At 35.5% G+C, this 25657-nt stretch overlaps 1 protein-coding gene across 2 annotated transcripts in view; it reads right to left on the reverse strand.

Annotated features, from left to right (window-relative positions):
- Nhe2 (Na[+]/H[+] hydrogen exchanger 2) overlaps positions 1-25657 on the reverse strand; it is a 198936-nt gene that overhangs the window by 102774 nt on the left and 70505 nt on the right. For both annotated transcript variants that reach the window (XM_085960114.1, XM_085960113.1), the window contains exon 3: positions 15273-15536. In XM_085960114.1, coding sequence (XP_085816240.1) covers positions 15273-15536 — 264 coding nt within the window. The remainder of the gene's footprint in view (positions 1-15272; positions 15537-25657) is intronic.

A 25657-nucleotide genomic window follows, 5' to 3' on the forward strand; every position in this document is an offset into this window, starting at 1 on the left:
TGAATGAATAGAGAACACAAGATTGAAGTTATAATTGGAGGGGTATAGAAATAATTTATGATGGGATAAGATATTAGTTATAGTAATTGAGATAAACTTTTTTGTTCTTTTTCCACGTGACTCTGAAGGGAAGGATAATCGACAAGTCTGGTTATGATTGGCAATGTGATCGTTAAACAGAAATAAAAAAAATCTACATGGATACCAGCAATCCGCCTAGTTGACTCTTAATTCAATTGGAGAAACATCTTAACCAGAGTAGGAACCTGCAGCGAAGGGTGGAGGTAGCTGTTAAGATCTGCCATAAATAGTGCACAAAAAACTTTGTTAGTCATACGTATTGGTTTATATTGAACTGACTAAAATTTACAGCTACAATCAACACCGTCTGTATATTGTAGTTTTATTTCATTGAAAATAAATGTATGACTGACAAAATTTCGTGTGCACTATTTATGGTTTCTTTATGGATCTTAGCAGTCTACTTTCACCCTTCGCCACTGGTTGTGAATCACAAAGACACGCGATCCTCAGTAATGAGGCAAACAATATGAATAAAAAATAGAAAATGATAATATAAAACTCCAGATTCGAGTTAGATTTTACTCAGTTTACCTTCCCAAGACTGTTTGGTCATATAGTCCGCAGGGAAAATGAATATGTAGAAAACCTCGAAATATTTGGTCTGGTCAAAGGTTGGCGAGGACGAGGAAAAACTCCAGGTGGATGGACCATGTCAAGAATGATACCGGTTTTCCACTGACACATGCCATGCGTACCGCTGATATTTCGATGAAGAAGAAGATTATGCACGCAAACTGTAACATCCAGGCTTTAGGTTAATTTATATGTACGACAGAGAGCCAAATTCTGATTTCATCTCGAGGAGTGGTGTGGTATTATTGATAACAGGTATTTTAATTATGGTTGAGATCCCACCGAAAACATTATTTGTTGTACTAATTTCAAGAAAATACATTTACACGGTTATGCAATTGTTTTTTTAACATATCCGCAGAGGTTTGTGATTCGAGATTTTCTTCGCCTGAAAACACGCATAAGTCACATTTCAATTATTACGTTTAACACAGCTCTACATAACAGCCGTCATCTAACTGAATATGTAGAAAAATGAAACGGTTTGGATTTAAAGAGCTTTTTGCTACTGTCCAATTAAGCGTGAGATGAGAGTAAGGTTTTAATTTTCGCATTAAATAATAATGCATGTTTTATTTGGAATCCTTATTATGATAGTAACACTACATAGAAAACGAATTTATTAAATTCAAAACAATACCTAATACTTTGCAGCTGGAAATTTTTCCAGCTATCAAATGATTTTCTACGTTACCAATTTATTCACGTGGATAATTTTGTACACGTGCAAAATTATAGTGACCAATTCCTTGAATCTAATTACAAATACAGATAGAATATAAAATATACAGACCATGTCGTTAAGGCTATACCTCAGTTGAGGCATGGTCTAAAAAGGTGGTGGCTAGGCGATGCGCGGATTGTGCAAATGACGCGTGCCGAACGAAATATAATTTGTCATACAAATCCAACATGCGTCCATTTAATGTTCGGTTTATTGTTCTATTAGTAACAATAAAAATATATTCATTGACATGTTTTCTTTTTCAAGTAAATGGGCAACGTTTTTAGTCATCTTTATACGATTTAAGAATTAATACCCCCGTCGCCATCACGAAACAAATTGACGTATTGATACCTCGACGTTCGCTCTCAGACTGCCAGCGAGTCCAAAATTTCGTCGCGCCTATAGTTGAAAATTGTTTGCCGTTTCACTGAAGTATCGCCTTAAATGATTTTCTATGTTGCCAATTTATTCACGTGGATAATTTTGTACACGTGCAAAATTATAGTGACCAATTTCCTTGAATCTAATTACAATTACAGCTAGAATATAAAATATATAGACCGAATATTTTTTTTAAACGGTACATGTTCAAACACGCCCGTCAATATTATTTTACTCCCTACTTCAATTATAGTTTGTCAATTTATGGCTACGGCCGTATGTTGTAGCTTAACCACTGGGGAATGCCAAAAGAAATGGCGTATTTCAAAAAAACACTACCTTATTCTTAGGTCAATAATTATTATAAAGCAATCTTATTCGTAGGATGTTTATCACACTTGAATGGTCAAAAACATAGCTTATAATGAGAATGTTTAGAATTATCTTTAAATGTGTGAATCTTGCCGATTTTTGAATAATAAAATGCCTAATTCTTGTCAAATTTGGGATCACAGAGATTATCAATATAATTTTTTATCGTGAATATTTTACTAAAATTATCTCGTCATAAATTATACTAATGGTTTTATAAATGCGTTTAAAAACTAATAAATGTAAAAAATCTTAACACCACTGCACATTCATGTACTGAAATATGACTATATTCTAAAACATTAGAGCGAGAGGTTTAAAAGAATACTATTTTATGTAACAAAAATACTTATATGCAGTCATCAAATGTTTAAAATAAATATAAAGGATGATAAGGCTTCAAAATTATATAAATAGATTATCTACAACGTTAAAGGAGTGTCCAGGATCATGGTTTGAAAATACAATAAAAACTCAATTTTGACCTACGACGAGCATGTGGGCCGTTAACTGTAAAATCTTTGTGGAAATACTTGAGTATTATAAATTATTATTAATTAAGAAGAACGTCTTCAACTGCTAACGAAAAATAATTAAAGAAGCGATTTTGAATTCTATATAAGACTCAGATAGTTTCTCCGGGATTTAAGTTTAAAGGATTATAATTAATTTTATGTCCTCTGAGCCCAAGAAAACGGCCAGAAAATTAATACAGCGTTGACTAATTATAAATTCTTACGAAGCAAACTTTCATTTTAACCAAATACGTTTTTTTATTTAATTTCGGTACCTGTTTCTTCGTGTGGATGGCATGTCTGATGAGCGCGGCCAAGACGATAGCTAGGATTATCCACGGTTTGGTTTCCACCCTTTTCGGTATTTATTAACAGGCAGCGTCTAAAGACCCCGTAGCCATCCATCCCGAGGGAGAGTTACCTCATCTCCACCAGTTTTGTGCGATTTATGCACAGCCGCCTTCCATGATAATACTATAAACGTGTCTGAAGAGAAATATTTTAGCGCCACGCTCCAGTGACGTCCCTAGACAAAACGCCGCCCCTAGGCAGTGCCAAAATGCCGCCATTTTTTTTTATACAGTACTTTCTATCATCCTTTCAGGACTCTAATATCTAAGAAATGTGTTGTATGGATACAATACTAACAAGATATATATCACTAAATCTAATTTAAATGCCGTCTCCGGTTCAATAGACAATATTGCGACTTGCGAGTCTACGGTTTCAGATAGGTACATTTTAAAATACACTTGACAACTTCCAAAACTTACAAGTGACTGGTAAATACATTTGGATAAATTTTAAATTAGGTATGCACGTGTCATTGCTGTTCACCAAGAACGTGACGTCCAAGAACAACGAGAGTAAACTAGACATCGCGAACCCGACAAAAAAAGTAGTCCTGTTAAAAATTTTATAGCCTACCTGATTAATACATTCTGTTTCCAACCAGTGAGCTGATTTTTTTAATGGAAAGATATTTCCGTTATTACTAAGTTTAGGTACCTATTTCTATATATTATACCTAATGATTCTCCTCGATTTGCCGCCCTTTGGGTAATTTCCGCCCCTGAGCGACGCTCAATCTGCCTACCCCCACGGAACGTCACTGCCACGCTCCATTGCGGATGCGGATAATTTGTCGAAGCTGGATACGGCGTTAAAGACCTGACAGCGAAAGTGGTATACCTTCACCAAGGGCAGGCACATATATTTATTGATCGCTAATGTCAAATGGTCATTGGAGATAACCAAGCTGACTCCTGACCACTACATCAGTCAATGTTGGGAATGTCCGAGAATGTGCTACGAAAGGAAAGAGATACTTAAGTCGGTCCAACCAGCTGTTGGGCCCCAACGGGTCCTCCGACTTGGTCACCACAAAGACCAACTTTTTGCGGATGACAAGACCTCTTCACATAGTTTTAAATGTTCGTATTGTTTTAAGTATTGTATATTTAATTAATTAGAATCATTTATTTTTTGTTAGTTCTCCGTGTTCCTCTCTATCAATAAAAAGTCGCTGTAAATTCAATCAAAGCACACTTGAGTGCGTGAAGACTTCAGTCTTGGGTATCTGCTCATGAGACATTCTCGGCGTAAAAAAACTGCTGATGCTCAATTTAGAAAGTCTGATGCGGGCGGATTGGTTTGGAGGGTCCATGTTTATGTTGATGTAACAATCATGTAATGTGGTACTTAAAGAATGAGTTAAAATCTGGAGTTAAAATTTATGAATTAATGGAGAATTTGAAGTAGTCCGTCCTCCATACATTACGACGCAGCAAACTTTTCAAATGCCTCAAAGTTGGCCATGGTTTATATCAGGTCGGTGTGGCCAATTGAATCCGTGTATTAACGAGCCTGGAAAACAGCTCCGCTCCTTTGAAAGCCATCAGCTTCGAGGAGACATAAATGACGTATTCAGTGTCTCGATGGTCGAACCTGTTCCATGTTCTATCAAACGAAAACTAACTGTGTAGCTTGGCTTTAGAGTCACCATGGCTGATCATAAACTGGCTTGCCCAGTGTGTTGGTATTAATTATTGTCTCGTCGAGATTTTGCAGGACACATCTAAAAAATCTGATACGTTTGTCACTCCTTAATGCTTAATGGATGCGGACCAGTGATCGGCATGTCACGAGTGCTATCTTGTAGACCAGTGGTGGTGAACCTATGGCACGCGAGATCGATGCATGGCACGCGAATGTTTTATTTTTAAGAGAAAAAACGTATAATAATAATAAATGACAGATCGCATTTTATGAAAAATAGCAGGCAAATAATCAATAATAAGCATACTTTTAATGTAAATATATAATTGTGTAGGTCGGTTCATATGCGTTATGCGTCCCATGTAATATATTAGCACACTAACCTCATCAGGCAGCGGGGGATTTGGGGGGGGGGACTAATTTTCATCGTTTTACAATGCTTACGACTACTGTAGCGAGAGAATCTAATCATTCTAATCGGAGCAATTTTGGTATCAATTTACGCGCTAAGTACAAAACTAAGTAAGTAATACAGTAACAAACAATTTCATTTCTACCCGAAAAAATGTCTGTAGGTACCAAATATGAAACAAAAACTTGGTAGAGCTTGTAGTAGTATATCTGGCAGACAGTTTGAAAATTGGTGGACCAAAATATATGGCGTAATTGAAAAAAGTAATAAACCTATAATGTGTGCTATGTTCTGTGAGTGATATCTAAAATATCAATTAATAGAATTCTTAAAAACCATTTTTTCTCTCCAGTGCTGGGCGCGTTAGACAGTCGACAAATCATATTTAGGAAATTTTGGCACGCGTACGTAAAAAGGTTCGCCAACGCACCAAACTAGAAGACTCCAACCTTCGCACTGGATTAGCCAGTTCCTCACCGGCCATGGCAACTTCGCCGCCAGACTCCACGAGTTTGGCTTGATAGTAGATGGGCCGGGTTGTACCTGCGGGCATGACCACCAAGATGTTGAACACATCCTCTGGGATTGCCCGCTTATGGAATTCGAACGAGCGGAGCTGTTTGCCAGGGTCCGTCCTCACACGGGCCCAATTGGTCATGGAGATCTGGTAGCAACCGAGGCCAACTTTGCGGCATTTGAGAAATTTGCAGCGTTGTATGGGGAGCGGGATAGTCCCGACTCTTCTGTAGACTTATCCATTTCAATTCGTGACACTCAGTGTGCGGGTACACAAGGCGCTTAACGTCAGCGGACAGCAGAGCCAGTCCAAAAAACAAAAATTTTCTTTCTTAACTTTCTTCATTAAGCACTACGGTGCATGGTTGCAGCATCAGTCCCGTGCGGCTCCGTCTCGGGACGGAATGAGCACTTAAAATCACTTCTTTCAGACACGTTTAAAGCGTCATAGAAAGCGGCCGTGCATATCCACGGTTGTGCATATATGACGGGTGGTGGTGGGCACTTTAACGTATTAGTCCGCTGAAAGGTACATTGAGACTATACAGTTTTACTGAAATAGACTCACCAATCAAATAAGCTAATACTAACAATGCAAATTTATTTCCGTTCATTCATATAAAAATAACAATTAATTCGGAAATGTGATTGTTTGCAAACCACTGACGCGTGAATTTTCACATTGTATTGGCGGCAAATTACTCCCAATGAAATACCTCGTATCTGATAGATAGAAACAATTTCATCTAATTTATGACAGTTCTATATTATCAAGTATTCAGGACCGATTATAGTCAGGCCGCGGTACTGAATTGTGAGTTACGATGGTTATACTAGTTATTGATTATCTTCGAATGCAATGCGGTAACCCATTGCCAACTCAAGTAGAAAGCCGATACATTCACAACGACTGGTCTTACTTTTTCCACCCCTCTCGTTGTTGTCTATGGATGACATGTCATTAATCTATAGAGTGCTTATACTGACGTGTCTGTCGAATTCACACAGGGAATGGTTGGATTTGGATAAATGAGTTATATGATAAATAATACACTAGCATTAACACACCTTCTACAAATGTAATGCATAGATCAATGCTACATAATTTTCGGAAATCGATATTACCATCGGTTTTTGTGTGAAGGACTAGTCTAACTTTGACAGCTGATGAATAAACAGGAATGTATATTATTTATAAATAACACCGATAGTTAATATATTTGATTTGAGAATTTCTTATAATTCAATTTGAAACGAGAAAGGGCGAATCAATATGTCAAGCAATCTGGGATCTGATTTTGACAGCTGAAAAGTGGACCACTCGTTGCTTATACAAAAAGTTATGCTCAGGCTTTATTAATCTAAAGATGGCGGTGAGTAACCTGTTCGCTATTCATAAAGATTTTCAATTGTATATTTCGTTCACATTATTACTATGTATTTCAATGTGAAACAATCGCCATTTTATCTGACTTTCTCTTAATACTGCAGTCTGCAATTTGAAAGAGATGTTTATTTAGCTACGTATTTTTTTCGACTTATACCAGGTATAAATGAGAACTCTGCCATTCTGGGCAGTGTTGACCTGTGTGTCCCTGAAAACTATCTTAGAAATAGAGAGCATCAGTTGTTTATTCGCCCAAGGTGCAGAACCAACCTGCCACTGGTAATGCCAATTGGGAGGGCGATAACAATGTTCCACTAAATTGCTTCGGGTGTTGATATATTCCACTTACGTGAATAGGGCCGGGCCTCCTTAGCAAACTCGGTGTACTTCTTTGAACTTCTATGGTTCTCGGTATAATTGTATTTTCACTGCTTTTGTATGTTTATATTATTTTCTCTTTTTATATTTTCATTTTTATCGCTTTTATTACTTTTTCTTCTTTATAATAATGTTTCACGTCATGTTGTGAACGTATTAATCTTATAATTTGTATGTCTACAATATGTTAAAAATAAATTAATTAAATTGAAAGAAATACAAAAATTGAAATTTTCTATTAACAATTTATCATATTGCATTCGAAATATGATCGATAACTAGCACTACTATTTATGATTACAGTTACGTGCTGCGGCCTGACTATAGTTGGCCTTGTCAAGTATTATACTAGGTACATACATAAATCAGAACATAACTTAGAAAAACATATTGGTGCCTGGCAGGACTTAAACCGGCATCCATCGGATCTAGGCCAATATTATGCTTTACCAAGATATGTGCTTATTTATAATGCACATGTACCATCTCTCATCACTTTCTTCTTCAATCTTGCGTAGGTACTTCCCGGGTGTTTTTGGATGTTATATTATTATAATTTTTTTACTTCGAAGCAAACTTGAGACTGGGTTTATTGTTTGGTCATCGTATCAGTTGAAGTACGGCCTTATGGTGGAGAAAATTCAGAATAAATTCTTTAGACTCTTTTACTAGAACTTGTATGGATACATTTTGAAAATAAATATGAACTGCGTAGGTAGCCTCCAGGGAAGGCGAAGCAGAGGAAGAGCGTCTGCGCGATGGAGCGACCAAGTGAAAGAGCTGACTGGGGACACCATCCATTCTACCCTGAGAGAAGCGGAAGATCGAGAAGGATGGAAAGTCTTGGTCGCTCAAAGGATGGCGAAATTTAAATGTGGTCACGATCCTCAGCCATGAGTGCACGACCAAGAAGAATAAGAGGTATGCTTTCACATTTTTTGTATCCCTTAATTTGGGAAACACTACAATAGTGTTTAAAAAATAAAAAACAGTATCAAAGCATAATATATAAATTTTTATATTTGTCACTTACGAGCTATTTCTATTCCAGTGACGTATTATAATTATTTGCATGTTTCGCAGAATTTAGGCAAATTCTAGCGGATTTTTAAAAAATCGCACAGAAGTTCAATTAGGGTTAATGACATCTACGTTTGATCTACCTGCTTTTAGAATTGAAAACATGCGTGATATTGCAACAGGTGTCGATATTTTAATAATGCTTACGTCGTTATGAAATCGCTATGAATTTGTTAATATTCTGCTTATTTCACAATATGAATGCGCGTATAATAGTGATGATAAAAAGTAATATGTACAGATAACAGAATATGTACAGATAGGGGGTAAAAGGGGGCAGTTTCGTGAACGTCTTGATAATTTAATTCGTAAGTCTTACTTTTGTTAACAAATTTATTTATTTTATAGATATATTAGATCTTTAGTTGTTTGGTGTGTAGATCCAACATCTATTAATTGTGCAGAAGGTTGCGTCGTGTGTGTGATGTTATATGTTCGGGACACAATAGAAATGAGACACAGTGCTTATTTTCTTGGGTTTATATTGTAACACTACATTTTAGATTATAAATGTTTGATGCTCGGCTAAGGCCTGAACATAAACGATGCATAAGTGCGAGTGAGAAAGTATTCGGCACCCTTATAATCTCTGCGACACGCGCTAGAGTAATATAAAAGGTTTACAGATGTTTGAGATGATTTGCTGTGGTGTCGCCGCCAAATCTTAGTTTGCTGCTTAACTTAGCGTCGATAACCTGCGAGTACGTGTTGCTAAAATTGATATTTTTTGTGTCAAACATAAAGTCAGTGGTAAATATTTTTAGTTAATTAAGTAGAAAAGATAGTTTTGTGTGTTGTATTAAAATGTGGTGACCGTACTGATAAGCAAGAAGATGGTATTACGTTTCATAGGTCAGTTGATACATGTTCGTGATAATTTATTTGTATATTATTATATATTTTAATATCAGTGACCTAGTGTTTCTTTAAAATAACTTAAATTATGGATATCTTTACCTAATGGCTGCACTTTGACCGCTTAAAAATACTATATAACGTAAAAAAAATAGAAAATTAAATTTTAATTCTGAGCGTCTAGTGCGAGCACTAGCGAAATGGTCTATGGTCTCAAACATTTGTGTACGAATGCGTTCGCTCGCCCACAAACCAAACGCACGGCACGCAGCTTCATTTAGCAATGCAATGGGTGGCGTTTAGATGTATCTATAGTCTAAGTGCTCGGAATTAAAGAATAGTGACACATTTGTATTGATGTCATGTTACGTAAGACTTACATTGTGATTTTAATTGTATTGGATATTCACTGAGTTGCGCGTACATATTTGACTGTACAGTTCTAAGCCGAAAATGCAACTGAATTTTGTAATTCCGGTGTTGAAAGGATTGGCCGGCTGTTGGTCTGCCGTTTCCAGGGGACGCCCGATTGCGGTGAATATGTTTTTGGTTAGGTACAGTGGCAATCTTCGTGGAGGCTCCTTTTCCATGGACATCAAGCAGAGACCTCAAGGCTCAAGTCCAGAAAAAGCTTCCTTAAAAGGACAACGGAAGTGGATTGCCTCCCAGAAGAGTCGTCGTAGTCGTAAGTCGTATCCAGAAATGGAAAGAAAGACTCTGCAATCCTTGGATAGACCCAACAGAGGAACCTTCGCCGGGACACGAACTTCCCTTCGATGTCTGGAAGGCACTGAACAGACTAAGAGTCGGTGTCACAAGGTGCAAGACAAACCTCAAGAAGTGGGGTGTCTTAACCGGCAAGGATGTCTCATGCGAGTGTGGGGAGGTGCAGGATGCGAAGCATATGTTGGTTTGCCCTCGAATTGGGATTGAGTGTGTTGAGGAGGACCTGTTGAAGGCCAATGACAGGGCGGTCTCCGCTGCAACGTTTTGGAAAGGAGCGGTGTGATCCCGGACACGATAAGTAAGTAAGTAAGTAACTGAATTGTTGGCTGTCATTTCTGCTTGGTATTATTGTCTGTGCCATACAAATGACCACAGACAATAATACGTCGGTTGTAGAGTTGGGTAAACCTCTACAATTTTGACAGATGTGTTAAAACATTGAAATGAAATATATTGATCTGTAGTTAGAAGAAGGTGGAGCATAAGAAAGAGCAGGTATTTTATATCTGCAATATGGTCTGGTCGCCAGAAGAGGGTACCTGGTATTGTCGAGGCATTCTTTGGTGAACGATGCCATCATGGTGAAACATGAATTCTTTTTAGTAATACAGGATTGGGTACTTTAAGTACAGGGCTTTAGCCTGGGGGCCCGGGCTTAGAAGGGGCCTGGCATGGCGGGTTGACCAGTTAAATGAGAAAAAGACACACCACAAATTATTTAGAATAGTAAAAAAGTCGCCTGCAGCGCTATTTTCCTTGATGGTTATCATTTAAAAAGTTGTGGCTATGTAGTGTATTTTGATGTAATATGATGATTGATATAATTAAACGATAATTCACAGTGTGTTTCTTGACTTACAAAAAGGCTATTTAACCAATATGGAGAAGGTTTGCATGTTACTTGGCTACCACAAAAGGAGGTTGCAATCAGTGCTTCATAATATGCTGAGTGCTGACAACTCAATAAATCAACTGAATTTATTTAAAAATCACTAAAAATACACGGAATACCCTTAACCCTGGAGTTCCGCAAAAACCACAGTGTAGAATATCATACAAGCTTTAACTTTCACCTTAAGCGATGGGTAGGGGGGCCCGCCATAGATCCTGATCTGGGGGCCCGCTTCAGGATGTGGGGGTCATGACAGTAATGGCGCATCATTGTAATGGAATCATGATAATATGTCTATCAGAAGAGGTGGTAAATACCACTACTGCCAGTAATGTCCCGTGCATGAAGGAAGGTCATGCGCTGCTTAGGGACGGGGGTTCACTTTCTAAGGGGTGTGGTAAATTAATGAGTCTGCTTAAGGGTAATGGAGTTGCCAATGCATATCACTGTCTATTTTGTAATTTTACTTTCCTGCGGGTCTATTCTATACAAAAGGCTGCTTTCGTCCGCTAAAACCGCTAACTAGGGTATGTTTGTATCAAATTATTAACACATATTGTAAAAAATATAATTAGCCGGTATTAATTGTTGCAATAAATGATATATTTTAACGGCATGCCCCCTGCCTGTGCTAAAATTTAGAGCATGAGCGATAGAGAGAGAGCGAGAGAGAGACAGTTTCGACTGATTAACTGATTACAATACAATTACAATTATAATATTTCAATATAAAATGTATGTAACAAATACTAACACATTATCACGTTAGCACGTTAGCGGTCGATAGTCGCTTTTTGTATAGAATAGACCCGCTGTACATATATTGTGTTAGCCAAATAGGGGTTCCTCAAGATTTTACAAACTGCTTCGAGGGTTCCGGCAAGCAAAAAAGATTAGAACAATAATAATTGTCAGCGATTCCTCAATCATAACTAGATCACTAGGGTCAGTTTCGATTGGTAATTACGACAATATCTCTTGTAATATATGTACCTACTGCATTGGTATAAATAAAAAGACAATCAATCAATCCTCACTCAACTTATCGAGTCCGTCACGAGACGTACTACTATTGTCACGAATTCTTCACTCGATATACGAGTACTACATCAGTTATTCCACTCGAATTAAGTTTGTAATTTCATTAATAGAATTAATCTCTCGATCATCTCGATCTCACCAGTACATCATTATCCGAGATTATAATCTCATGTTATCATCCTTATTATTGTATTCGGTGAATTCCTGTATCAACCAATAAATTCTCATCTCAATAACCAAGCAACAACGACCTTCAATCTCCACCACCTCACCTACACCCAAAATATTTATGTGATTTTCTCAAATCCTGGGTGTTTGTGATTGTTTCATTTCTATTACTAAATTACTGTTTCACTACACTACTATCGTTGAGCCTCTTGGCCTGTTGTCATATTATAAAGAATATATTATATGTGTATATATTTTTTTTATTTAATGACATTCTGATCGACCTCAACTATGAGATGGAGGGATATTGTCGTTGGAACGTTGGCCAGACTTAAATGGAGGCAGATGCTGGATGCGAGGTTTTCAAAGAAAGCGAAAACCTTCAATAAGATAAAGGGACTACTGTATAGTATATACCAGTGGCGAGGGTGGAGATAGGCTGTTAAGATCCGCCATAAATAGTGCCCATTAAACTTTGTTAATCATACTTATTTGTTTTTATTGAACTAAGACTACAATTTACAGATAGTATTGGTTAGTTTTTAAAAATCAATTAAACCCTGCCTAAATCAAACCATAACAGTTTTTATATATTTTGGGCGATACGACAAAAATGTGCACACATTTTCATTAAGACTTATTTGTTTTCGTTAGATACATAATACACATATTGTTGGCACATTTTTTAAAATTCATTAAGCCTTCTAAACCAAACTATCTAATATATAAAAATTAATATTTGTGTGTTTGTTTGTTCGTATTTAATGCGCAGCCATACCGTTCATCCGATTGCGATAAAACTTTGTAAACTTATTGCTTGCACTTGCGGGAAGAGTATAGGCTATACTAATATATAAAAATGAATGTCTGTCTGTGTGTCTGTCCCGTATGCGTTCCTATACCATTCATCCGATTGCAATGAAATTTTGGTAAGTGGTTGTATGCACACCCATGAAGGTTTCTGAATTAGAAAAATCATCATCTTCTTCTTCTTCTTCATTCTATTTTCTTTTATTCGTATGGTTCCTATACCATTCATCCGATTGCAATGAAATTTTGGTAAGTGGTTGTATGTACGCCCATGAAGGTTTCTGAATTAGAAAAATCATCATCTTCTTCTTCATTCTATTTTCTTTTATTCGTATGGTTCCTATACCGTTCATCCGATTGCGATGAAACCTTCGTCAGTTGTTGTGTTAAAACCCGCAAAGGTTTCTGAAATAGTACAACCATCTTCTTCTTCTTCTTCATTTTATCTTCTTTTATTCGTATGGTCCCTATACCATTCATCCGATTGCAATAAAACCTTCGCCAGTTGTTGTGGTAACACCCGCAATGGTTTTTGAATTAGTACAACCATCTTCTTCTTCTTCTTTTTCTTCTATTATATATTCTTCTATTTGTATGCGTTCCTATTCCATTCATCCGATTGCAATAAAATTTTCGTCAATAATTGTGCCAACACCCGCGAAGGTTTCTGAATTAGTACAACCATCTTCTCCTTCTTCATTCTATCTTCTTTTATTCGTATGGTCCCTATACCATTCATCCGATTGCGATGAAACCTTCGTCAGTTATTGTGGTAACACCCGCAATGGTTTTTGAATTAGTACAAGTATCTTCTTCTTCTTCCTTGGTTCCTATACCATTCATCCGATTGCAATGAAATTTTGGTAAGTGGTTGTATGCAGATCCATGAAGGTTTCTGAATTAGAAAAATCATCATTTTCTTCTTTTTCTTCATTCTATCTTCTTCTATTCGTATGCGTTCTTATACCATTCATCCAATTGCGATGAAAATTTGACCAGTTGTTGTGCGCAAGCCTGCGAAGGTTTCTGAATTAGTACAACCATCTTCTTCTATTCGTATGCGTTCCTATACCATTCATCCGATTGCAATGAAACTTTGGTGAGTTGTCGTGCGCACGCCTGCGAAGGTTTCTGAATTAGTAAAACTATCATCTTCTTCTTCTATTCGAATGCGTACCTACACCATTCATCCGATTGCAATGAAACTTTGGTGAGTTGTCGTGCGCATGCCCACGAAGATTTCTGAATTAGAAAATCATCTTCTTCTTCTATTCTTATGCGTTCCTATACCATTCATCCGATTGCAATGACATTTTGATCAAGTGTTGTCCCCTTGCCCGCAAAGGTTTCTGAATTAGTAAAATCATATTTTTCTTCTTCTATTTGTATGCGTTCTTATGCCATTCATCCGATTGTGATGAAATTTTGACCAGTTGTTGTGCGCAAGCCCGCGAAGGTTTCTAAATTAGTACAACCGTCTTCTTCTTCTTCTATTCGTATGCGTTCCTATACCATTGATCCGATTGCAATGAAACTTTGGTGAGTTGTCATGCGCATGCCCACGAAGATTTCTGAATTAGAAAATCATCTTCTTCTACTATTCGTATGCGTTCCTATACCATTCATCCGATTGCGATGAAACTTTTGTCAGTTGTGTGCGCACACCTACGAAGGTTTCTAAATTATTATTATATAACATACAAAGTTTGTAGTTTGTTTGTCCCATCCAATTTTGATTTTTTTTTTACTACATATTAATAACATTAATAACGTTTTCATATTTTGGATTCGATTTTAATTTAGTGTTCTTATGTTTGACCTTTACTCTTATTAGAATTATTTTCATATTGCCATATTGTATTACACAGATATTTTAATATTAAAAAAAATAATTACCTCTTATTATTTTTCAAATATCTAAGATAAATATAACCACGAAGCGACCCTGTGCGAAGCCGGGTACTTCAGCTAGTAATAGATAAAAAATATTATTTATTATTAGTTATGTATGATTTAGTTGTATAATTTTAGATATTTTATTGATAGATGAGTATTTTTTGACTATTATCTAGTATGGCTTGGTTTTCACAGGGTTTAATTGAATTTTAAAAACTAATCAACACCATCTATTTGTAAATTGTAGTCTTATTTCAATGAAAACAAATACGTATGACTGACAAAGTTTAGTATGCACCATTGATGGAGGATCTTAACAGCCTACCTCCATCCTTCGCCACTGGTATAATATACTCAGCTCACGCTCATACTTTTTGGCTACTGCCCTGTAACCCAATCTTAAGGTCTGTATGTATGGTCAACGGATTAACAGTAAATAACATTAATTATAATCATCTTACCGATAAGCATGGTGTTGAAGACTGTTCCAATAACGGCAAACAACAAAATGGTGCCCAGGTGGTCGAAGAACAACCGGTTCGGCATGAAGTATCCAGCGTCTAATATAATCGGGGGCAGCATGTATAAGAAGAATGTGTCTGGTGTCAGCGGGGAGACGTGAACGCTGCGAATGTTGAAGAGTAGGATTCCGATGATCACTCCGACTGCGATCAGGAGACAGGACTCTGGGAAGATCTTTGACAGTTTCGGAGCCATGTGGAAACCTGGAGAAAGAAAAATTTCATTAGAATCAGTGAATCAAGGCTAAGGATGTATACCTACAGTCAATTGACACTGGCGAGTTAAGGTGACGCATAAGTGAAACGCCAAATAATTTTCAACTGTACGCGCGACGAAATTTTGTACTCGCTTCGCATTCATTGAGAGAACGTCGAGTCAGACATACGTCACTTTGCTGCGTAAAGATGACTAAAAACGTTACCCATTTACTTTAAAAAGAAAACATGTCAATGAATATATTATTATTGTTACTAATAGAATAATAAACAGAACATAAAATGGACGTATGTTGGATTTATATGAGAAATAATATTTCGTTTGACAGGCGTCTTTTGCACCCGCGACCCGCAATCCGCACATCGCCTAGCAACGATCTTTTTAGACCGTGCCTCAACTAATGCATGGCCTTAAGTAATACATATTTGAGATTGTAATCAGGAAACAGATGAGGCTGAAAATGTTGAGGATAACCAATATTCTATGCAGCTGATTTTAGTGAGTTATCATTAACATCAAATGTTAAAAACAATATAAAGGATAATAAGGCTTCAAAATTATGTAAATAGATTATCTACAACGTTTAAGGAATGTCCAGGACCATGCTTTGAAAATAGCATAAAAGCTCCACGTACGCTGAGTATGTGGGCCGTTAATAAACAAATATTTTTGTGTCAATATCCAACTTTATAAATTAATATGGGTATAATTTATTGCATATTAAATAAAACATATAAAGTCAATATCTCTCTACGTTACATTATTCATTATTAACATTATAATTTCTAATTATTATTGATCGGTTGATGACTCAACAGCGCGAAAAATTTAACACAAATGTAGCCACAGGTTTGCAGTTTGTAGTTTGCAAATGCATAGTTTATAAAGAGCCTGGGGGGCCGGGCATAACACACATCACAAATTTACTTTAATAGTTAAAAAATTCGCCTGCGGCGCCACTTTCTTTTAGGTCTATTAATCATTTTAAATAGTGGTTGTGCGTTACTTAATTTAATGTGATAACTTTCTGATGATTGCTATATTTAAATGATAACTGCCGTGTATAATTTAGGAAACACTACTTTAGAGCTCCACACTGCCTTTAACCTCAGCGATATGTAGGTGGGCCCACCAAAGATCCTGGCCTGGTGGCCCACTTCAGGAAGTGGGGCCTATGATAGAATCCGTTTGTCAACGAACGATGATGAATTTGGATTAACTACTATTGAAAAGGAAAAAAATTGATAGAATTATCATGTGATAATTGATTGAAACCATAACCCTAGTTCAATTTTAGTTGAATTGAAGTGAACAATAATATACTACTTTGTCAAGAACAGCAATGTAAGTTGTAAGTAAAGCACCTACTGCTACAATTGCGAAACGGGATTTTCTTATAATAAAAGTAAAATCTTGTTTATTAAAACGTTTTTCTTAGGTCGTATTCTTATTTGACCGGTGGTTGTTTGTCCGATGCAATCGATTTTTAACTAACTTCCCGACTAGCTAGGCATTTGAAACTTTTAGAATATATCAGAACACGATGCCAATGCATTTTTTAAATACTTTTAGCCATCTTTAAGTAGAATTGAATTCATTTTTAGTTAATTCTGTCTTGTATGAAAAATTATTTCGATACCATTATTGGTTGCTAGAGGGTCCTAGCAACTAAATTATTAATTAATATATACGTGTACTATGGAAATCAATATGAAATGACATTTCATTATTCAGTATTTCTATCAAGTACACATTTTTTTGATCGTTTAAGCTAGTCAAGTCAAGTTTATATGATTCAACAGAAAATTTAAAAACGTTGTATATAAAAAGTTCTTTTTATCTTGTAATTATTTTTATAATTAGGTTTTCTTTCATTTTTTTAGTAGTACAATTTTGGCTATTTAAAAAGGTATTATTTCATGAAATAAAAAGGGGGAGGCGCCAAGATTAGATTTTTTTTAAAGGGAGGCGTAGTAACATAACGTTTGGAAACCACTGTGCTAGTGCATTAGCATTTTACAGCTCCATTTGTAGCAAACTTGACACTTCTTTGCTAGATGAGAATGTCTTGAATCAGTTTTAAAAGTCTAAAAAAAGTTTTTATACACCGAGGCTTCATTATTCAGATCATGTGTGTCCACCTATTTAACTTCGCTGGAAAAATCCGTCCTGAATCCAAAAGTGGGGAGCTCTCCTACCCATTTTTAGCAATACAATCAGGTTATCTGCCTAACATTATAAATATTTCGTCCAGAATCATGTCGACGGTTATTTTCACGAAAAAGTTAGATTTACAAAATAATTGGATTTTGGGTCTGAGTCTTTTAGATTCGAATTTGGATCAAAAGTGGAACAAAACATTTTGCGTTTACGGAAATATTTGCTTTGAGCAGAACGTTGGAGCGGAGCTCGGAGCAGGAGCACCGAAAATTTGTTTTGCTCCACTGCTCTGGATGTTTTTTTATTAATAAATTTTCGTCATATAATCCGATGAAAATATTATATTTGACACTTTTCAATTCTGGAATTATTTGAAATACGGCAACACTGCCGAGTGATGAATAACCTCACTTTTTTGACAGAAGAGGCAGATAATGAAAGACGATTTGCTGTCAGTAATTTTGTTTAATAGAGTTAATACTTAATGAGAAGTACGAATAATAAACCTTATTTCAAAACCACTTATAATACCACCTATTAAAACTTTTAACCCGGAGCGGAGAAGACGCTGGAGCGGAGCAGGAACAAGTATGAGTTTCGGTATGTTATGGGCGATCCGATCAAAATAGTGCACACTTTTTCAGTCATACTTCTTCTTCCATGGCGTTACATCCCGGGGTGGGATTTGGCCTCCTCCACAACCGCTCTCCATTCACTCCGGTCTCTCGCCACACTTCTCCAGTTACCGGGTCTTCCTATATGAAGCCAGTCCTCTTCTACGGCGTCAGCCCATCTCCTTTTTGTTCGGCCTCTGGGTCTCTTCCGTTGGGGTAGCCACTTCGTCATGATTTTTGGCGCTCTAACTTCAGACATTCTCTCCACATGTCCCGCCCATCGTAGTCTTTGGGACTTACAGTATCTTATGATTGTTTGCTGTTCAATCAGCTCTTCCAACTCGTGGTTCATTTTTATTCTGTAGTTCCCATTTTCCAACGTGGGTCCAAAGATTTTTCGGAGTATTTTGCGCTAATTTATTTTCCTCGTTTTGAGTTAAGCACCAAGTCTCACAGCCATAAGTGACCACTGGCCTTATAATTGTTTTATATATTGGAAGTTTACTTCTTCAGCCTAGAATTTTCGACCCCACCAAGTCGCTTGCAGGCATGCCAGCATTTATTCCAGGAGATAAGGCAGATTTTTATCTCCTCTGCTGTTTTATTTTGGGTATTTAGGCTGGATCCGAGATACGTGAACTTGTCCACCCCTTCATATGTATGCAGATGGGGTTGGATAGTTTATTTAAATTTATTAAACTTGATGATTTAAAAAATTGATAAAAAATATTCTTGTATCCATGTAATATCTAAAATTTTGTACGGTTTAATTGCATAATTTTAGGTTATTATCTATTATGGCTTAGATTAGGCAGGGTTTAATTGAGTTTTAAAAACTAACAAACACTATCTACCTACCCACTGTAGTCTTAGTTCAATAAAAATAAATACGTTCGACTGACATAGTTTAGTGTGCACTATTTATGTCGGATCTTAAATACATTGGACGCTAAAGACGCGCCTGGCACGTAACGATTAGGTGACCATTCGATATAATTAGCATGCTATTTAAATGTGGTAATTAATAAGTAATTATCTAGTCAGCAGCCTACCTCCACACTTCGCCACTGCTATATAAATATAATATATCGTCTCTGTTCTGGCAGAACACACTAACTGGAGAATTTTTATTTAGTATTATAGTACAGTAGTAGTATATTAGTTTTGAGTGATTTGACTTTGAAGTTGTTAAAATGTTTGAAATAATGGTCTATCATGTTAGGTTATTAAGTAATCGTAAAAAGGATGACTTTAAAATAAAGACTGTTTATTTATTAAGAAGGTTTTCAGACGGTAAAGTTTGAAATAAGGAACATTTTGGTACTAACTCAATATTTCATTTTTTTGAATTAGTGTCTTCTGCCAGAACAGTGACGATATTATGCAAGTAGGAATCGGAGAGGGAGACGTAGGTAAGTCAGTACATAAGCCATTATACTTAATCGTGTTCTGAAACTTATACGATATTGATTTAAAAATGACCAGCCGATAATAATAAATATAGTAATAAAATGCGAAACAATAAAGGCATATTGAGGCGTCAGTCGGTCGAATGTTTGGCCTTTACATAAGCGACCTGTGAGTCGTAGGTATAGGTTATACTTAGTTCGGTGTTGTATATAGGTATGCCCTCCAATTGGGACGGATCGATATTAGTCGACATTCTGTATTATAGTTCCTTCGACTATCGGATTCATTGCTGTGCATTGGAGACGAAATGGCATTGAAATCTATAAGTTTCATCTAGATAAATTTAGTATCAAAACTCGGAAAAAATCCTCGGGAAAAAAAGAGCTCGGTAAAATTAAAGTAGTTTAATAAGTGAAAACTCTTGTGAGTATTAATTGATCTGCGTGTCCCTGATAACTATCTTATCTACGGCTTGTTCTACCTAAGTGCAGAACTAACCTGCCTCTGGTGATGCCAATAACTCCGTTCAACCAAATAGCTGCACCTACGAGAGAATGCGTATTGGGTGGGCATTGTTTTTTAAATTCTTGAAATAGGATCTACCTAGCTCATTCGGTGTACTTCCATGTATGTAGCTGTCTACTTTATAATTTTTGTATTTACTCTATATCAGGGGGGGGGGGGGGTAAACTGCGGCCCGTCATCATTAATTGTACTTCTGATTACGAATAACTTTTTTATATGTTTTTTTAAAATATTAACAATAGCTTAGTACGCGATTCATTTTCAATAGATATTGATGGTGTACCGACAGAGCTACAACTTGAGATTATTGATCTGCAGTGTGACACTGATGTAAGAGAATTGTATCGTCGTGAAGAAATCTCCAAATTTTACAATGCCTTTAAAGATTATGCAAGAAAAATGTTCACTATTTTTGGATCAACCTATATATGTGAACAAACATTTTCGATCATGAACCTCAATAAAAATTCTTTACGATCAAATATCTCCGATGTCCATTTACTAGCAGTTTTGAGAATATCAACTACAAAATTAACACCTGAATTTAAAAAAAATGTTAAAAAATGTAGAACAGTTTCATTCTTCTCATTATTTTTTTTGTAATGTTTATTTTTCGTGATAATAAATAGTGTATATCTAAAAATGGTATTTTACTTGCGGCCCGCCGCTCATTTTGAATTCTTAAATTTGGCCCTCCATCCAAAAAGTTTGCCCCCCTCCCTGCTCTATATACTGTTTTCTACGTACTGCATATTATATTTATTTGTTGTTTGTACAGGTTTAATATCATGTTTTTTTTTGTTTTTTAATGGCATGCTGTCAACGTCTTAAATTCATAATTTGTAAAGTTCATTAAATATATGTAATATGTAATTTATATATTATTTATATATTATATATGTAATTTAATTTAAATAATATTAGAATGATTGCTTGAACAACAGGAGAGAAGAGACCATAATGATTATTATGACAGCATATCGCAGACAAAGCCTCGCTATAATTAAGAAAAACAACAAAACATTAATTTAAATCTTATTTCAAATAATTACAAGATAAAAAGAACTTTTTATATACCACGTTTTTAAATTTTCTGTTGAATCATATAAACTTTACAATTCTATGTATTAATAAATACTTTTTTTCTACTTGATAGAAATACTGAATAAATATTATAAAATACTGAAGTCACTTTGACATTTTATAGTAACGCACGTATATATTAATAATTAACTTTGCTAGGCCCCCTGAGCAACCAATAACAGTGAGTAGTAAATATTACTTTTAAACATTTTTTTCCGAAACATACAAAACAGAATTAACTGAAAATGAATTCAATTCTGCTTAAAGATGGCCAAAAGAATTAAAAGAATGCACTGTCGTCGTGTTCTGGTATATTCGAAAAGTTTCAAATGTCTAGCTAGTCGGGAAGTTAGTTAAAAATCTTGGACAAACAAGAAAACATCTGTACCGGACAAACAAGAATATGAGCTAATAAATACGTGGTAAAATATGTATTGTTTGTGATTCTGATTTTATAGTCATCAAAATATGAATAATTTCTGTAATGAAAGGGGGGACATGCTCGTCGAAGGTCAAAATTGAGTTTTTATTGTATTTTCAAACCATGATCCTGGACACTCCTTAAACGTTGTAGATAATCTATTTATATAATTTTGAAGCCTTATTATCCTTTATAGTTATTTTAAACATTTGATGACTGCATGAAGTATTTTTGTTACATAAAATAGTATTCTTTTAAACCTCTCGCTCTAATGTTTTAGAATATAGTCATATTTCGGTACAGAACTGTGCAGTGGTGTTAAAATTTTTTACATTTATTAATTTTTGGACGCATTTATAAAACCATTAGTATAATTTATTACGAGATAATTTTTGTAAAATATTCACGATAAAAAATTATGTTGATAATCTCTGTGATCCCAAATTTGACAAGAATTAGGCATTTTATTAATCAAAAAATCGGCAAGATTAACACATTTGAAGATAATTCTAAAGATACTTATCATAAGCTATGTCTTTGACCATTCAAGTGTGATAAAAATCTTATGAATAATGATTGCTTTATAATAATTATTGACCTAAGAATAAGGTAGTGTTTTTTTGAAATACGCCATTTCTTTTGTCATTCCCTAGTGGTTAAGCTACAACATACGGCCGTAGCCATAAAATGACAAACTATAATTAAAGTAGGGAGTAAAATTATGTTAACGCGCGTGTTTGAACATGTACCTAACCGAATTTTTTTTAATTTTTTTTTAAACGGTACATGTTCAAACACGCGCGTTAATATCATTTTACTCCCTACTTCAATTATAGTTTGTTAATTTATGGCTACGGCCGTATGTTGTAGCTTAACCACTGGGGAATGACAAAAGAAATGGCGTATTTCAAAAAAACACAACCTTATTCTTAGGTCAATAATTATTATAAAGCAATCATTATTCATAAGATGTTTATCACACTTGATTGGTCAAAGACATAGCTTATAATAAATATCTTTAGAATCATCTTGAAATGTGTTAATCTTGCCGATTTTTTGAATAATAAAATGCCTAATTCTTGTCAAATTTGGGATCACAGAGATTATCAATATAATTTTTTATCGTGAATATTTTACAAAAATTATCTCGTAATAAATTATGCTAATGGTTTTATAAATACGTTTAAAAATTAATACATGTAAAAAATCTTAACACCACTGCACAGTTATGTACCGAAATATGACTATATTCTAAAACATTAGAGCGAGAGGTTTAAAAGAATACTATTTTATGTAACAAAAATACTTCATGCAGTCATCAAATGTTTAAAATAACTATAAAGGATAATAAGGCTTCAAAATTATATAAATAGATCATCTACAACGTTTAAGGAGTGTCCCAGGATCATGGTTTGAATATACAATAAAAACTCAATTTTGACCTTCGACGAGCATGTCCCCCCTTGCGATTTAATCATTACATGCAGAGCTTGCGTCGTTTTTCATCCGAGCTTTTTACACTATTTGCAGGACGCCACTAAGTCTGCAATCGAAAAATACTTGGTGTGGGTAATATAGGCTCGAGTTCTGTACGAGGGGTTGAGTTGGGTGGCTTTGGTCCATTTAGGGAGGGTAAGTTCGTATTGAGGAATGTATTATTTTCGATCTAGCAGACGTTTACTATATGGGAATGTATTATTAATGTCGGGAAATTTTGTTAACCCCTTCCTGCACGTAATATCTAGAAGAAAATGATTCTCGTAATAATTTTCAATTTAAGTATTATTTGTACAGTTTAAAATGTTGATTACTATAATTTTAGTGATATATTCAATGGATCCCATCGCACATAGGCATTGAGGGCAATGAAAGGGTAGATGATCTGGCAAAGGAAGCTGGCCATTCAGGGGTACCATATCAGTGGATACCAGAAAACCTGGACTGGAATGAGTCTATAAAGAAAATGTACCAAAGTATGTGGATAGATTTACACCATAGGCCATCATTAGAAAAGGAGAAATGGAGTAAATCTATTCTACCATCACCACGAAGAGTGCCTTGGTTTGTAGAGTCTTCTTTGACGAGGACTTAATACTGAGGCTAAGAAGAGGGCACACCATGGGCAAAAGATTTGATGTCCTCATGGGAAAAAGCGAATCACAGCTCTGCGATGAATGTCATGTTTTAGGGGACATTGTACATATAGCACTACAATGCCCTAAATATGAACTTCACAGAGTACAGCTGCGAATTGCGGATATCTATGAGAATGTCGACGAATTGAATGGTGTCCTGGCGGTGGGTAAGACGGAAGAGCTAGGCAAAATTGTAAAGTTATTTAACATAATAGGAGTGAGGACCTGATCGACGGATCCCTTTCTAGAAGAGAAGAGGCGATATGACAGCGAGTCGCAGTCAAAGCGTCGGTAAAATCACAAAAAAAGAGTTGTGTAAGCGTTAGGAAATAATTTATATTGAAAAATAACTAATCAATTATATTCAAAAACCCAAGAATCTTTGGTAGATACTAGGTCTCTTCAATAACTCTGTCCACTTGACCCTGTTGAAAATGGCTTCTTTCGAACTTGGTAACCGAATAATAAGGCAGTTATTGCTCTATCTACCTAGCTAGCATTTTTTTTATCAAATCCTTTCTCCTACGCCTTCCTTATCGGCTTGCTCGACATTACTCTCGTTGCAAGTTCACTGTCGTAAATCGTCTCTGTTCTGGCAGAACACACTAACTGGAGAATAGTACTTTTGAGTAATTTGACTTTGAAGTAGTTAAAATGTTTGAAATGGTCTATCATGTGAGTTTATTAAGTAATCGTTTAAAGGATGACTTTAAAATAAAGACTTTATTTATTAAGAAGGTTTACATACGGTAAAGTTTGAAATAAGGAACATTTTGGTATAACTAACTCAATATGTCATTTTTTCGAATTAGTGTCTTCTGCCAGAACATTGACGAAAGACGATTCAGATGAAAGGGACACTGTATCCGCGGTGTATGGATTGAGTCAAATAAACCACACATAAATCAACCATTGCATAATATCATATAAGTTTATATTTATTTATAATTATATTCAATTTATACTTGTATTGGTTGTGTGTAAAATAAAAAAAAATTAAACACATTTGGTCACCAAAAACAGCATTGCCATGCTATTTATTGTTTTGCTAAACTGTTACTTACGCATGGAGTTCGTGCAGAGAACACAAAGATAATAGGAAATGAGTTGTCTTCTTGATTACAGCCTCGGTTAAATATAAGTTGGGAGAAATACGGGCGTGTTAAAAAATTATATTTTTAATAGTTACGTATAATATAACATTAAAGTTTGTCACGTAAACGAAACGCGCATTCAATATTAGTAATTTTTAGGACACTTGGCGCGCTTGGTGTTTCTTGCGTTTTAAAATCTGACAATCATAAAGTAATAAACAGAATCCGACTTCAAAAGCTTTGCACATTGGGACACATTTCTTTCTTATCAAGCTGTTCTGTGGCGTCATGATTTATGTTGAAATTTATGTAGGTGTTGAGATTTATTAGTGATCAATATGCTTTTATAAAATTTGAGAAACTACAATAGCCTGGGGGCCTGGTCTTACGGGGGGGCCCGGTGTGAGAAATCGACCAGCCAAGTGAGATAAACACACATCACAAACATGCACTAATAGCAAAAAAATGCGTTGTTTCACTTCAAGCAAACTAACATTTAATAATATGTGGCTTTCCCATAGATACTTACAATTTTTGATTATCGTCGTTATTTGACATGACAATTATTGTGCATATCAACATAAAAGTGAGTGTATTAAAAATACAAAAAAAATCGCTAAAAATACCCTTAATTTTACCTCGAACATCATTTGGAATATGCTGTAC

This window comes from Rhyacophila brunnea, unplaced genomic scaffold (genome assembly GCF_057557595.1).
Source record: "Rhyacophila brunnea isolate RB1 unplaced genomic scaffold, BYU_Rbru_1.0 scaffold_9, whole genome shotgun sequence".
Taxonomy (NCBI): Eukaryota; Metazoa; Arthropoda; class Insecta; order Trichoptera; family Rhyacophilidae; genus Rhyacophila; species Rhyacophila brunnea.